Source organism: Neolamprologus brichardi, chromosome 2 (genome assembly GCF_056152115.1).
Source record: "Neolamprologus brichardi isolate AB-2024 chromosome 2, ASM5615211v1, whole genome shotgun sequence".
Lineage (NCBI taxonomy): Eukaryota > Metazoa > Chordata > Actinopteri > Cichliformes > Cichlidae > Neolamprologus > Neolamprologus brichardi.
This window is the reverse complement of record NC_142105.1, coordinates 4,703,254-4,718,761: the sequence shown is the minus strand read 5'-3', so window position 1 is coordinate 4,718,761 and position 15,508 is coordinate 4,703,254. Positions and strand designations below refer to the sequence as shown.

Below are 15,508 nucleotides of genomic sequence, written 5' to 3'. Positions count from 1 at the left end.
ACAGGCATTGCAATAAGATTATACAGTTGAGGATTGGAAGAACATTTTCAATGCATGGTCAATCTGTCCAATTTCCCTGGCTGTCCACATAAGCCTGAAGGCATTTAGGTATTAATCTCTAAGTAGTGGCAAGAGTGGCAACAAGGCTTAATTCATTTACTTAAGAGCTTTTCACGTGGGGTTTAAAAGTTAATAGGACGATCACTCCGTAGTGCATTTGATTAAACCCTCTTAATTACCCCAGGTATAATGGGCTATTAGCAAAGGCCCAGTTGTAAAAGGGCAAGTGGGAGATGATTGTTTTTATGAGGTACTTCTTGTTCACCTTTTCCAATGTCAGGATTATACAGGATAGTAGATTATAACCCAGTTCCTCCTGTGGTGTGAGCCATGGGGAGTTGTAGCATTGCTGGGTATATTGAATTTTGATGATTCTTTATGCGTTTAACTATGTAAGTTTAATTTGCAACTGTATATGACTATTGGAGGCACACCGGACACAAAACCAGTAGCAATCTGGGACATTTTGTCAAAGATAACCACATGATACCTGTGTGAGGTAGAACCACTGACTTAATAATGCTGTTTTTTTTGTTTTTGTTTTTCTGCAGGCACTTTCTTTTTAAAACGGGCACAGGGACGACACCTTTCTTTGGCGCAGCAGCCCCGGGGTACACCATGGCAACGGGGACTGTTTACTCCACACCTGCGCGCCCTTTGCCCAGAAACAGCCTGTCCAGGGGGGCTTTCAAGTTTAAGAAGTCCCCTAAACATTGCTCCTGGAAATGCACCGCCCTGATTGCTGTAGGCATAGCTGTGGTTCTGTCCATCATTCTCTGCTACTGCATAGGTAAGGCTAAGATAAACATAAATTGCATTGTAAAATCAGAAACAGTTTTTCATGAGTAATCTCCAAATGCACAGCTCTGTTCACAACTTAATTAGCTTCTCTTTTTTTTTGGTTTGTTAGGTTTTTTTTTGTCAAGAATGTACCTTTTTTCAACAAAAGTTATATATTGCTGTTTAGGTTGAGAATAACGAGTATAAAAGGAGAAAGAATGAAGGGAAATATACAATTTTAACCCCAGACATGATGCATTGATCACGATTCTTATATTTTTCCAGTTCAGCCTTAGCTTTAAAAATGCATCATGACTATGTGGCTAATTAAATGATTACATATGTACCTTACCAAATCTATTTTACAATTTAAATGCATGCTTCTTAAAATATGTGTTAAACAGAATATAACTAAACTCTGCTCCTGTCTCTTCACAGACAGACCTTTAAATTGAACTATTTTGTTGTCTGTGTTTAATGTCTGAATTTTGACAGCATCTCTTCAGTGCCCTATTATGTCTCAATTAGTAATGTAATGATAGCTCTTTACAAACAGCCACACAGCAGCGGCACAGGTTGGGTCAGCTGGGAAGACAAAAATAGGAATATGGAAGATCGTGGGCATTTGTATCATAGCTTTGGTCTCATTTTCAGTTGTGTTGCTTACCTTATTTAAAACGAATTGAAATTTTAAAAGCTAAAAGAGCCACATGGTATTGGTTTCAAGGAGTTTAGTTCTGATGCCTGAACGCCTGAACTTTAACTCAGTTTAAGTGTTTCTTTATGTCACAATCATAGACACACCTTGTCTAAATTTCACAATGTATGTTCCCTATAAAATGTGCACGTCTTATCAGTTCAATACTTCCGCTATAGCAGCTTTTTAAATTCGCTTCTCTTTCAAACGTATCCTCCACACACTCGAGTACTCACAATGTTTTGCTGCTGATCCGTTTGGAAAGAGTTCAGCAGGTGAAAATGTAATCTTTAAATTGTTCATATTACCGGCTACTCTGGGCCGAACATCTTCACCGAGGTCTAAAAACAAGATTTCCCCCTCGATTCTCTGATTCTCTAAAATAGCAATTAAGAGCAGATTCAGCCTGAGAATCCTAGCATCCACTGACAATATTTTTTTGGAACCATATATTGTTTATCGTGCACATATTTACACCGTTAGATGCCAACTGTTCTCATATTTGTAAATTTAAAATTAACCAACCATCTAGCCAAACAAAATGAAGTTTACCCCAAGCTTTGGTTAAAAATATTGCCACTGCATAGTTTTTGTTATTTCCTGACATTGCATGTCACCTGATTACATAAAAAGCAATTGTTTGTGTGCCAAGAGCAATGTATGTCTTTCTATTGTAAGGAGAAAAAATAGGACTCTGTCATCTTCATTGACATTTGACAACCTTCAGACAAGCCATTTGGTCAAATGGAACAAATGAGAAGCAAGCTGGCTCGTGTGAATGGAGATGGCATGCCTCTTAATCTCAATGAAGTTTGATCTCTGCCAGGAATATCGCTATTTCACTGCCTTCTCCTTTTTGCAGCAATTGCAGACGTCGCGATATGATTCAGTATCTGACTAAGCTCTCAGTCAGATATGCAGACATGCCATCAGTACACTTTCCAGCAAGACATTCATACTTGTTTCCCTTTGACAGGGGGGTGCGCATCACCCTCGTGCTTCTGATCCCCATCTCACAGGCCGACAGACCTTTCATATCTTCGGGGGTTTCTGTTAAAACGCAGGCATGGAGGGAGGTTCAAATGGCACAGATGGCAACGTCAGAATGGAACAAGTTTGGGAGCTAAACTCTTTTAACAAAGGAAGCAGCTCTAAACTCTCGAAATTTAACCTTGGTCCACAAAGCCTTTGTTGCACTACAACTAAAACTCGTTTATACTGTCAAACAGGAAATGCCTTTATCTCGGTCAGGAAGATAAACTAATGCTCATCTTTTAACCCTCCTTTGGGCATTATTTCCTTCAAGAAGGCTTTTGAATGCTCTGTTGTTGATGTTGTTGCTTTTTTTTATTTATTTATTTTTTACAGCGTGTCAGAGCTGACTTCTTGCTAACCTTTATAATCTTGACCACAGCAATAAAGCCGTTACAGATTCATCTCTCCTCCTGCCCTCCCTTGTCATCCAAGCCCTTAATCTTTACACTGTGCCTTTCTCCCAGAGCGGATATATAAGTATTCATCCAGCTCGGAGGCAGGGGAAATGTGACACAGTTGTATAAGGAGAAATATGGCGATGTTGGGAAGATCCTATATCTAGTGTTTTATTGCTAAATAGAGAGGGAAGTGCTCTAGGAGGAGAGGTCATAAATGTGCTATATCAATATCAATATTCATAATCCCTTTATTGACTTAACTGTTTAGTTACTTGGTTGCGGTTCGTGATCTTGTATCATAAAATGAAAATGAATGTCTACATAAATATTTTACCTTTGCTCCTCCGTGGAAAGGAATCAGTTGCTATTTTTGTTTGTCTGTTATAAGCGTGTGCTCATAACAGATCTGCAGAGTTTACTCAGGAAGAATGTGCAGAAACTGTCATTTGTTCAGCTGTTGTTACTAACAGTTCTAGCAGATTGGATTCATTTACAACATTTTCATCCCAACAATCGCCAACTCGTTTAATTGTAGACCTGTCGAATGCTTGGGAATTGTATTTTTGGCCCGACTCCAGAGTGTGCGCCACGTCTTGCTCGGTGCAGAAATGCGAGCGAGCGAGCGAGGTGTGCACGCATGCGAGGGAGCGTGAGTTAAACAGATGCAGCCCTCTGCCACTTGCCTCAGGTGTCTGAGAGTGTTTCCACCACTTCCTCTCTCTTTCATCCACCGCCAATTTACCTGCCAGGTGCAATGACTCAAATAGCGACAATGTGCACTCATACTTTAATACTTTTCCGCTGTCAGTTCACACAGTCCCATTGGTACAAAGACAAGTTCAAAGACAAATGCGAGCACACCTTCATCTGCAGCATGTGAAATAGACCGTGTTTCCTGCACCGTATTATTCAATATCTTTTTTGTTCTGAAACCGAGGTTAAGATTTTATTAGCAATGATTTTTTTGGGGAAAAAAGTATAGTTTAGATAAATTGTTTGGGTTATTATTTTTTTTATTGAATACATTTGAAGACTTAAATCCTCACCAGCAGAACGGTAACAAAAATCAGACCCTGGCTGACCGACAACAGCAGCTCCTGCAATTCAAATGAGGCAAACCTGCTGAGGTGAAGCTTTCGTGTTCCAGCTCTGCAAACTGGCCTGATTGGAAGAATTTCAGCGATTGTTCAGATATAGGGAGGCCAATCAGGACCGAGTACAGGTTTAATGCTCTGATTGAATGCAGGGGGAGAAAACCGTGTGGATTTTAGGAATGGACTTAAAACTCAACTGCATAAACAAAGCATGTCCTCACTGATTATACCGTTGAAAGTAAACGAAGATAAAAGACTTCCCTTATTTTGCATTTGTGTTTCAATGTCAGAAAACTGTAGAAGATATATTAATAATGTCTAAAAACGAACCATCCACTGTTTTGTGGACCTTTTTGCCCCGTGAAAGTGCATCTTATAGATTTCTCATTTGGGATGAAAGTCATTCACTGAAACATTGTGCCACAAAAAAGAAAAAATAATCAATTTTGCACTATTCATTTTATTTACTCAAAGGTTGCCTCATTAAGGTGATGGCTATCACAACAATATACACGTAGCAGGAACCTTTGGTTTTAATAAGGCTATAAAATCTACCAGAGAAAACTGGATTGAGCAGGTTCCTCCACCCATGAAAAAAGCCGAGTACTGTGTTGATGTGCCAATCAAGTGCAGAAACTTCCCAAGACACCGAGCTTTCTTAAATTGCTACTGGACCAAAAAAGCAAACCGTGTGTTGGTTGATGTTGTGGTAGAGAAAATTGTTAAGCCATTTGAGTGTGATGGAGACACTACACCAGAGAACAGGAACATCTTAGGTGTACTCTAAGCTGTAGAGCTTATTTCACAGAATCCCCTGGGGAGATTTCTAGAAAGATGGTATGAAGCAGGTTCAACCATCAAACAGCTGTAACTCAATAATTTTGAGGCTGTTGAGTTACAAGTTGTTGCCGGTGTTCTGTCACTCCAGATAAGCTCTCTTTCTCTCAGGTAAACTCGCTAAAGATTTTTGGGGATATTAGGCGTTAGAAAAGCTTCACCTGTTCTGACTGCTTTGTGAATCCTGTAAAACAGTAGTTTGCCTATTTTATTTATTTACCTATAAATAACAGAAACATATTTCATTTGGCACTCTGTTTGTCTGGTAACGACACTAACAAGAACCGTGTGAACAAGGTGTGGGAATTTGCTCTGAGAGTAGCCAGGGGAGTATTGGATGTGTATATCAGAGCTCAAACTAACTGTGCCGTTATGGGTGCATGTCTGATGCAGGGGCGTTAACACCTTTCTTATATCACCACTCTGAAGACCGATGAGCGTTGTCAACAGGTTTACTGATATTCAAAAGGGTAAAACTAAAAACAAGACAAAAAATACAGTCATGACATACATATGTGCAGCATAATATACATTTATATACTACAATGCTACTACATAGCATATGTCTAATTATGTAAACTTTTTAAACTACTACTGATGCTATCCCAGACGACCTCCAAAATCGCGGGTAGCTAGCTTAACAAAAGGACTAGCTTTACAGCCAAATACTGCATTAGCGGGGAACATATTGTACAAAAAACAAAGTTGCAATTTAGACTTTAAGTACATACCGGCGATACAACCATAAACCGAAGATGTGAACAGTATTTTTTTTTCCAACAGGACACCATAAACTGTGTGCCGATATGTTTCCCTTCTTTTTGCCTTTCTTGCGCCGACTTCCTGTTCAATAAAGTTGTTTCAAAATAAAGCCGTTTCTAAAGCGCATTACTTGGAGCAACCACAGATGGCGCTGTAAACACATAATAAATAACAAGTGACTGAGAATGATATTTTAGTGATACAACATTTTACAACTTTTAGTGATAACAGAACACAAACGTGTTGCCAACTCACAAATTCAGCCTCTTATTCATCGTCCATGTAGATGTTCCACAGGGCAAATTTTGACATCAGCGATTAAAGGCGAGCTTTTCCAGCTTCTTTCTCAGGAAGGGAATTTCTCATGGTTCCATAAATATTAATTGAATGGACCTAGGCTGCAGGAATAACTTATGCAAATTCATAAATTGAGGGCTATTCACCTCAAAGCAATTTGTTGATGAGGTAAGTAGGGATTCAGGCCCCAGTGCGCTAAGAGCAGAAAAGAGGGAAGGGCTCTCTGTGATTCTGTGGTGCCTCGGACACACAAGTGCACACCGCCACACACAGTTCCCTTTCTGGTGGATGGCTGGTGATTCTGGACACAGGATTGCAGAGCAGATAGACTCTGCATCTACAATTAGGAGCCAACTGAGTCACACGGTTTTTTCCAGAGGGAGAGATTTGTATAAAGATTTGTTTATTTGTTGTTTTTTGGGTAAGTGGGATTTTTCTTTGTGGCGTGTCAGTTATTCTGTAGGGTCACCACTTTGCCCCAAACTACTGAATGGATTGTCTTGAAATTTGAAAGAGAAATGAATCCTCCTCACAGGATTAATGGCTTTGGCAGACTTACGAGTCTTCTTGCATCGCAGTGTTTGTATTTGTGGTTCTGAGTGAACCGCATGCAATCGAATTCGCTGCATATATTCAGGATCCCCGAAGGACTTTGAATTCCACGGCTATTAATTGGACACTATTGTTAATGTTTCATTATGTTGATCCTTCTTATTTTCAAATCAACCATTTCTAACATTTTTTAATCAGCCACTGTTGGTCCGTAATGCAAAATAAATAAACAAGGTTTAGAAGTTGTAATGGGTTGTGTACCCAAAAATTTGTAACTGGTAGTTTAATAGGGACTGTCAAGCTACACTATATTTGTTAGTGCACACATGCCATTCAGTGTCTCGTTTGATGAAGCAAACAATCTTCTACCAGCTTAGAGTGAGATTTCTTATTTTTTTCTTCTTGCAAATACAGCTTTAGAAAAAATATTAAAAGTCATGCAAACTTTTATTTTACCTGCTTTATTTTTGATGCAGTTAATCATTTTTCTAAGCAATATTTTTTTTCCATTTTCTCTTTTTTTTTCTAGGCGGAGGGTGTTTCATTTTAGGTTAATGCACCGTGTCCCCAGCTGAGCCTTGCAATTTGAGGCCCAGCTTAACAGACTGTGTTTCTTTTGGATTCTCTCCTCAGTAGCCACCAATATGTTGGTCTAAAAACTGAAAATATGACCATGGAAGACTATACCGTGTTTGTATTTAACTTTGAGGCTACATAAGACTGTTGTAGGGTGTTCAAAATATGTTAAGTGCATCCTATCTGGTTGTTATATTTGAACTGAGACTTACTAGGATTCTAAAACTGCCAAATATTCAGGAAAAAGTTGAAATATTATATGTGGGAATCGGTAGTGAAAAATGAAAGAAGGAAAAAAAGAACAGGTGTGCTCAGATCGTACAGGATTTCACATCGGGAGGTGCTCCCTGTGAAAAGTCAGACTTGTCAAAATTATTGATGAACCAGTCAGAAACCATTTCTACAGGTGATGCTGCTGATTTGTTTCAGCAGCACCTGCAAGAAAAAAAAGATTCTGACACTCAGCGTGGTGTTACCTGAATGTGCTGGTAAACATTATCACTCAGTGCTATCCCCATTATTTCACTGAAATTCAAGCCACCGGTGCACCTGTTCATACGATCTACCAAGGACGAGTCCTGTGTGACTCAATTGATGCCAAGCATTTCCAACAGTAGCCTTTAAAAACACACACGCACTCAATTGATTTCTTAACAAAGTATCTATTAATACATTGCCCGTACAGTTTTCCGTCTCTTCCTTGGTCTCCTTCACATTTGATAGTCTCTCTGGCCCCGCGTCCACCTCTCAAGTTATTTGCTGCAGTCGACATCCATCTTCCCAGCAAGCGATGGGTGTTGGAGAAAAGTTCCTCCCGCAGATCAAATGGTCGGAAATCAAGATGCTTCCTCAGCATGTTTCCTGGCTGGTGACTTTGAAGGAGATTGGCCCTCTCGCTGTGCTCACAGAAGTACCTCAGTTTCCCAAAACAACAAGAAGAACAGTTTGATTGCACCCAATACTGCGACAATAAAGCAGGTTGTCTGAATGAAAGCCAGTCACAGTTTAGTTATGTAAGAGAACTAGAGTGTTGCAGCATCTTACCCTCTCACTTCCCTCTCCTGCTGTGAGTGTCTGTCTCAATACATGGTCTTACACTTTCATCAAACTCTCTGTGTGTGTCTCTCTTCCTCCATCTTCTTCTAACACACAAAGCTGCATCTGTGTCCTTCCTGCTTTGTATTAGTGTCGGAGAAGTTACGACTTTTCCAGTGTGTCTCGCGTGCTTGTCTGAAGTGGAAGCTTTTCGCCAAAATAGAAATCCTGCCTGCTGTTTTCTTAAATACAGTAACGGTTTGTGTCCAGGCACTTTGGAGCATTAATGAACAGCGCTCCCCAAGGAAACCTGCCACAGCAACGGGGTTGCTAACTATTGATTGAAATGACTCTGTCTGGCCTGTATCGGTGCTGTGTTTACATAAAAACCACCCATGGCAGCGTAGTCACTGAAAACAAAATTTAAACTGAAATATTGGAAGTTAAACTGTTGTTGTTTTCACCCTGCATCGGATTCAACTATTGTGCACTCCCACTGGTCTTTTGTGCTTAAGTGGCTTGATTGTTTCTGTGCCACTATTTGGTTATTTGTTTATCTATTTCTACAAGCCCACGCAGTTATTTTTTTTTTTGTGTGTGTATTTCACAGCAATGCACCTTTTCGGCCTCAATTGGCAGCTCCAAGAGTTGGACAACCAGCCGGCTTTTGAAAATGGAGGAGTTGGGAAAACAGGGCCCACTCAGTCGAGTGTAGGGACAGCTCTCTCTGCTGATGGTGAGGAAATAAGAATGACATGTAATGCACAATATTAATATTATTTATTCTTTTGTTGGCTTCACTGGATTTTTAGTTTGGATTGTATATAAAATATATTGTGTGGGTTTTAAATATTCTGAATACTAAACAGTTTAAATGAAAGGGGAGGTGCTGATTAGTTATTGGCCAATGAATGAAAAACTTTCATCTAAAGTCAAGGGTTTCTTTAGTCGACGCATTTGAAATTTAATGTCAGAACAAAAAGCAGAATGAGTTTTAACGGCACGCAAATGAATTAAATCAAGCAAAGGTCTAAATGGCAATAAAGACAAATTGCGGCAGCAAAACATTTGGCTTCCACATTCAGCTCAATGCCCAGACTTTCAAATTTATTGAGATCTTTCACCTTCTGAATATTAATTAACTGATTCCAGACAGCTTTCTACTCTCTAATCATAATCTCGGACCATTGTGTATTCATCAACAAGCAGGCCGGCCATTGCAGCTCACCTTTACAGCAAAAGCCACCAAATTAATCTCTAAGCGCACACGGTATTTAGAATGCATGGCCATGAAAACAATAATTGAGTTGAGTAGGCCAGGCAAAAGCTCAGTTGTTTAAACTCAACTAGATTTAAATCCTCATAAGTACTGCTAATTAAGATAGCATGAGACAGGTTTTGGACTGTTTAAAGGCAATCAATAGCCAGCTATTATTCTCCCTGGAGGTAAACTTGGCTTCCAGTCTTCACTTTGACTGAAGCTGAAGTGACAGGCAATGGCCTCATTACACGCACAACACCGAGGCATGCAAATAACTGGGGTCTGCCACAAACAGATATAGACACAGCTACAGTATATCTGTGTCCACACTCTATAATGCGTAAGAACAGAAGAAGCAGTAAAGGTATGCGAGTGTATCACCCAGCTGCATTACCTCCTCGGCAGAGCCTTAGATGGTAGGGGTTTAAAAATGCTTTATAGCTTTTTCTTCTTAACAATAAAAATGTATTCTTATAATAGCACCTCGCAAGCTACGTTTTTTTAATTGAGTATGAGTTATATTTAAACCCACCGTTTCTCCATCTTTGCCACTCGGAGGGCACAGTTTAAAGACATCATTCTCCAAATTGTTTTGATTTGCTGTTATTGGTCTGGCAAGGTAGCGCTCGGTATATGTGACAGATTCCATTTAGACCTTATCTGATATGAAGGCTTAGTCTATGAGTCACCGGGACCAAAGTAAAAATGGAAGACTTGGCCTCTTAGTCTTATAAAAGGGCAATTATATCTGGTCATTTTGTTGTTGAGCAGTGCATCATGGACTACAGGGAACCATTACGTTTAATACTCCCTTGCTCAATCACAATTCATTTGGAAAAGATATGACTATTATGCCCCTGTGCATGAATGAAACAATTCAATGCTGCAAAGCAAAAGATATATGAAAAATGAGAGGATAGCTGAAGATTCTGTGATGACTTATTTGCAGTGTTGGTCAAATGGTTTAAAAAAAAATGTGTTTTTTCCAGTTGTTGTTGGAACTTGCACAATGTAACTTCTCATTGTGTCCAGCCAATGCCAAACCAGCTCAATGGGGTTTAAATATGGGGACTTTGCTGCCCTTCCATCGTTGTCCACTTTTCTTCTTCCAATATTTTGGCTCATTATCGTGCTCTAGGATGACCAACCAGTCGGTCTTCCTTTTTTCCACCATTTTGATAGCATTATCCTGTTCTAGTTCCTGCAGCAGAGTGTAATAATCAGAAGGTGTAGTAACAAAGTCGGTTCTGATACGGGCTTTGCACAGAGACGTAGGCTGTGTGAGCGATCATTAAAAGTTGAGGCACCTATAGGAACTGTTTGCATTAACTTTCAGCACTTATTTCCATTGTTGTGAGAAAGCTGTTAATCCTTTTTCTTAATCCTTGAATATGTCTGCTTTTATTAAACTCAGATGACTCTTATTAAAGTTTTTCTTATTGTCTTTTTTTCTTACTTTCCAGTGACTTAAACTGTTATTATAATTATTGTTTTATTTATTTATATATTCATTCTTTGGGTAGTTTAGTTACTAGTTTTTGTATGATTTATTTGCTGGAATTCATACTTATTTTTGGAGTTATTCTAAAACTTTTGGATGGTTGTGTTCAGTCAATATCACCTTAACTCTATGGTTTCGGGTTTGTTTCTCTCTTATAGGACGGACTAGCGTGCTTCATCCAGAAAACAACTCCATCGACACTGGGCAGGTGGACATAGGGAAGCGAGTGGGTCAGAGCATTCCACCGGGTGTGTTCTGGCACTCTCAAATAAACATGGAGGAACCAGGCTTTCTTAAGTTCAACATTTCAGTACAGAAAAATGCACTGATTGGAGTCTATGGACGAAAGGGCCTCGCACCATCTCACACTCAGGTAAAGGCTTTGATGTAACGTCTTTAAAATTAGGATAGTGTGAAACTGAGTCAAGAAAACCAAAACACGTCGTCTTATATTTGAAAAGTCTGATTGATAAGCGGTGAAAGCATCTTGCTAGAGAATGTGCTTACTGGGGATAACTCGGATGGTTCTTTCTTTGTCACTAGTAGGGATGGGTATCGTTTAGGTTTTATCCGATACCGGTGCCAAACCGGTACTTTTGAAACGGTGCCGGTGCTTAAACGGTGCTCAAACCGGTGCTTAAAGAATGGAGAACACAAAATTGGTCCAAAAACCTCTCATGTTCAGCTGTTTTTTTGTAAAAACTTAACAATGTTAGCCTTTTCTGCAGCTATAGGGCATATATGGTATCACTCTTGGCTAGAAGCAGTGCTTAAACAATGGAAAAACGCAAACTTTGTCCAAAAACCTCTCATGTTTAACTGTTTTCCTCTTTTTCTTTGGTCATTTTAGCCTTTTTGGCCAGGGTGAAGGGAGTATCTGCCATCAAACAAGAAGACAGCCGCATGTAACTACGACGGTGTTTGCTAGTTCACCTTACATGCATTAATGTAATAACGTGGTTAGCTTACTCAATGTAAATTACACACGAACAACATTAAGCTACTCACGCAGAGAAGAACGGCTGCTGCTGCATCCTCATCCTCATCATTTCTGCTACACTGGCAGGGCTAGGGGCCAGGACTCTCCTCTTCGGGTTTTTGGGGGATGTTGCTAACTCCGGGTCCGATAACAGGCACCACACCCGCAGTAGATGTGCACGGTGTGAGGTCTCGCAGCAAGCTATCAAATACGGCGCATTTCTCGGCTTTAAAAAAAAACGCTATGCGTCGCCAGGTGTTTCATCGGATTTGAGGTGTTACCTCCTTTGACAGTATCACAGTATCACCTTAAAGCACTTGTTGCAGCTGCTGAGTTTGCATCTTTTGCTGTGAAGTACAGCCAGACTTTGACCGCTTCGCCTTGAACATTTTTAATCTGTAGCTCTGCTCTAAAGAACGTACGTACCTGGACCCGCCTACTATCCTCGGAAACGTAAAATGATTGGCTAGAATCTAAAGTGTATCACAGTTCAGAAAAAAAAGCACCGAAATAAAGCACCGAAATGTGCGCTGCTTTTCGGTCTGGTTACTACCGTTTATGACAGAACCGCTGCCATCATGGCACCGGATACCGGTACCCATCCCTAGTCACTAGTGTAACTAGATTTAGGACCCCAATATCTGGTCTCACCCTCGCTGCTCTGTTCAACTCACTCAACAGATTTAATTACATTTAACGTCCTTCAATGGTGGATATGAACATAAAGTCAAAACAGTGACGATATCCTGACGTTTCTGGAAATCCTTCCTTTTGCACTGCCCATCAAATCAAACGCCTTTTTCTGTTGTTCTCAGTTTGTTTGCACATATAATACCCTGTATGTTTAATGTTTTGCATCATTATTGTACATCCAATTAAGGATGTAAAGATTTTATTTTTTTAACCTTTAATCATTTATTTATTTGCACCTTTAGGGCACAACACAGTACTGACATATTAATCACCTTGTAAAGGCTTTTTAGCTGCTCAGCGCTCCATTATCAGGTTGTGCGCATTGGTTAATAGAGGCTTTTCACTAATGGGTGCCTGCTGTGTCTGGAAAAAAGGCAAACGGTGAGACTGAACCAAAAACCGTAAAGTTTTACGAGCTGCTGAAATCTCTCACCGAACACTTTTCTTAAGAATAATTACGGTAATTATCTGTGAGTTTATCACTACGAACAAGCCTTTTTTTTTTCTTATATCTACTGAAGAGAGTTGTGGTGGCAGGATTTAGACATTTGATTGCATTTTCTATTATCTGTAGAAGCCACTTCACTGTCCTAAAGAAGATGTGGGTGAAACTGCCAGATTAAATTCAGATTACATAAGGGTTGTTTTTTCCTTTGCTTTACTTCTATATGAATATGGGGGCTTTTGCAAATTAGAACTCGGTGTAGTTCAATTTTCTGCTCTCAGGTTTGATTTGCCCATGTGTGTGGGCATGCACAGCTTTCATTTCCACTAAATGGCTGCCATTTGCAAATTGAAGTGTTTCCAAAATGTCTGATGTGTCACTTGAATGGCATTTCTGGGTATCTGAATGTCCAACGTCTAGTGATGGTGATGGAAGCACTCAGACAATGGCTATTTTCCACCACACTTGACAGCAAAAGCTCTTAGCTTCACCTTCTCGACATTCTCTCTTAGTAAAGATGGGCTTCACTCAAGTGAAGACAGTTAGGGCCACTCGTGATGGAAGAGAGTCCAATGCAAGTGACAATAGGTGAGCTGGATTGCACTTTCAAGGTGAAAAAAAGGCAGCCCAACAAAATCAAAGACCAAAGGGTACTAATTAACAAGACACTACTTTTATGTCTCGAGCAATTGTTGCACTGACACTCAAGCTTGTCAATGGTGGGCCACTGTGTCCATTGTTCCAAATTACATTCTATTCAGGTACTGGGGGCACAAATCAATGCATTTACTTAACTGAGCATGAAAGACCCCAATGAGAGATATTGACTGTTCGTCGTATTCACAGCTTGGAAGACAAGACTGCATTTAAGTGCAACAGCCTTTCCACCTTTCTCAAATATAGAGTTCCTCCATCTGCTATTGAGTGTCTCTCTGTGCTGATACAAACCAGAAGTTGGGAGGAACAAACTTTCCTTTTTTCTTTTCTTTTTTTTCTTAGCAATTTGTACTCTGTTGTACGAGTACGGCTTGTCCACTCAATCTAAAGGCATTCACAGCCTCTGAGCATTCCTCCTCTGTCCATGGGGCATCCGGCAGTCTCTTCACGCTTGGTCTCTTGACTGTTACTCACCCGTATTGTTGGATTGAGATGAGTTGGGGAGGGGGCCTTTCACACAAGCTAATCGAGATGTATGCACTTGGCCGGGGAGTTTAGGGTTTCTGGGATGAACTGTTTTATTACTTCTCCCTCAAGTCAACAACACAAAGAAGTCAACTTCCGCCAGGTTAATATCCCCACCCTGCCCCCCTGCTCTGCTCAGAACGCTTTAAATCACAGCATTGACTCTTCCTGCCCCTCGCTTAATGCTCTCTTCTCAGTCGTTTGCAAGTCAACTAAAAGGTCGCCTGGGCCTTTGAGTTTGTCACATTCCTGTGCACTAAATCCTGTTTTAATTCACCTTTTGTCCCCATTCTTAATCCATTTGGACATTTGTTGTGTTTCCGTGAGACAGAATATTCCATACGTCCTCGATTATAAGTGTCTTTTTATGTGGATTACAAAAGAATCTTACAATTATTTGTAAATTCAGTTATTACTGAAATCAAATGATGAAGTTTTGACTTCCAGCTGAAATAAACGGAACATTTTAATATGTGGTTAAATTTTATAAACGTATGTGTCTGAATTTTTCATTTAAAAGTGCTTCAGCTGTGGAGTCGGTCAGAAATCAATGGCTTAAACAGTTCATCAAAGCCCTCTGCAAACAGCCTCATCGCTGGATTTGAATCGGAGCTCTTTAAAAACAGCTACTGTGCCAATCTGTATGCATCCCACTCCTAAGAAATCCACAGACTCTGTTCCAGCCTGAGCCTGCACTATAGGCTCAGTGCATCTGTGTCGCTAACAACTGCGTTAGCCAGGGGATCTGCTGTCTTCATCAGATGTACTCCTCTGCAGCCTGTAGCATGTTTGGGGATTTTTGTGTTACACTGTTTTCTGCTGCAGAGCTGTGTGTACCTTGCAGCTTCAGTGAGGCTCAGGTGTCGAGCAGGTGCAGTGAGACCAGATGCACCAATTCACTCATTGGCAGGAATAACTCGTTACTCCTTGTTTACCCTTTAAATCAGTGTTTGTTTGGAGCTAATATATCGATATGCTGCTAAATTCATCACATATAACAATAAAAAAGAAAACGCCCGAGGTCACCGTGTCTTTAAGTTGCATTTGTTCTCATTCACTAGCACAGTGCCTGTTCAGGGAGAGCCCAGGGCATTTTCTGTCCCTAAAATGTACACATTTTTCCTAAATGGCTGTTCGGGCAGTCTGCTGTTGTGAAAGCTAACAGATACATGTATGATGTTAAAAAGGGAAGGAAAAAAGTTACTAAACACAGCACAAGAACATAAGATGAGAAGAGTTAATGCCAATTAATGCACTTGCTAAATAATCAAACACAGACTCACCTTGCAAGAAGAAGCTACGTCAAATCAAATTATATGTGGTC

At 40.1% G+C, this 15,508-nt stretch overlaps 1 protein-coding gene across 5 annotated transcripts in view; it reads left to right on the top strand.

Moving 5' to 3' along the window:
- The window catches only part of si:dkey-237h12.3 (teneurin-3), a 145,156-nt gene that overhangs the window by 71,425 nt on the left and 58,223 nt on the right, over positions 1-15,508 (top strand). For 4 of the 5 annotated variants that reach the window (XM_087846337.1, XM_087846358.1, XM_087846352.1 and 1 more), the window contains exons 6-8: positions 612-850; positions 8,734-8,859; positions 11,044-11,258. In XM_087846337.1, coding sequence (XP_087702463.1) covers positions 612-850; positions 8,734-8,859; positions 11,044-11,258 — 580 coding nt within the window. The remainder of the gene's footprint in view (positions 1-611; positions 851-8,733; positions 8,860-11,043; positions 11,259-15,508) is intronic. The other variant, XM_087846364.1, reaches the window with a different exon arrangement.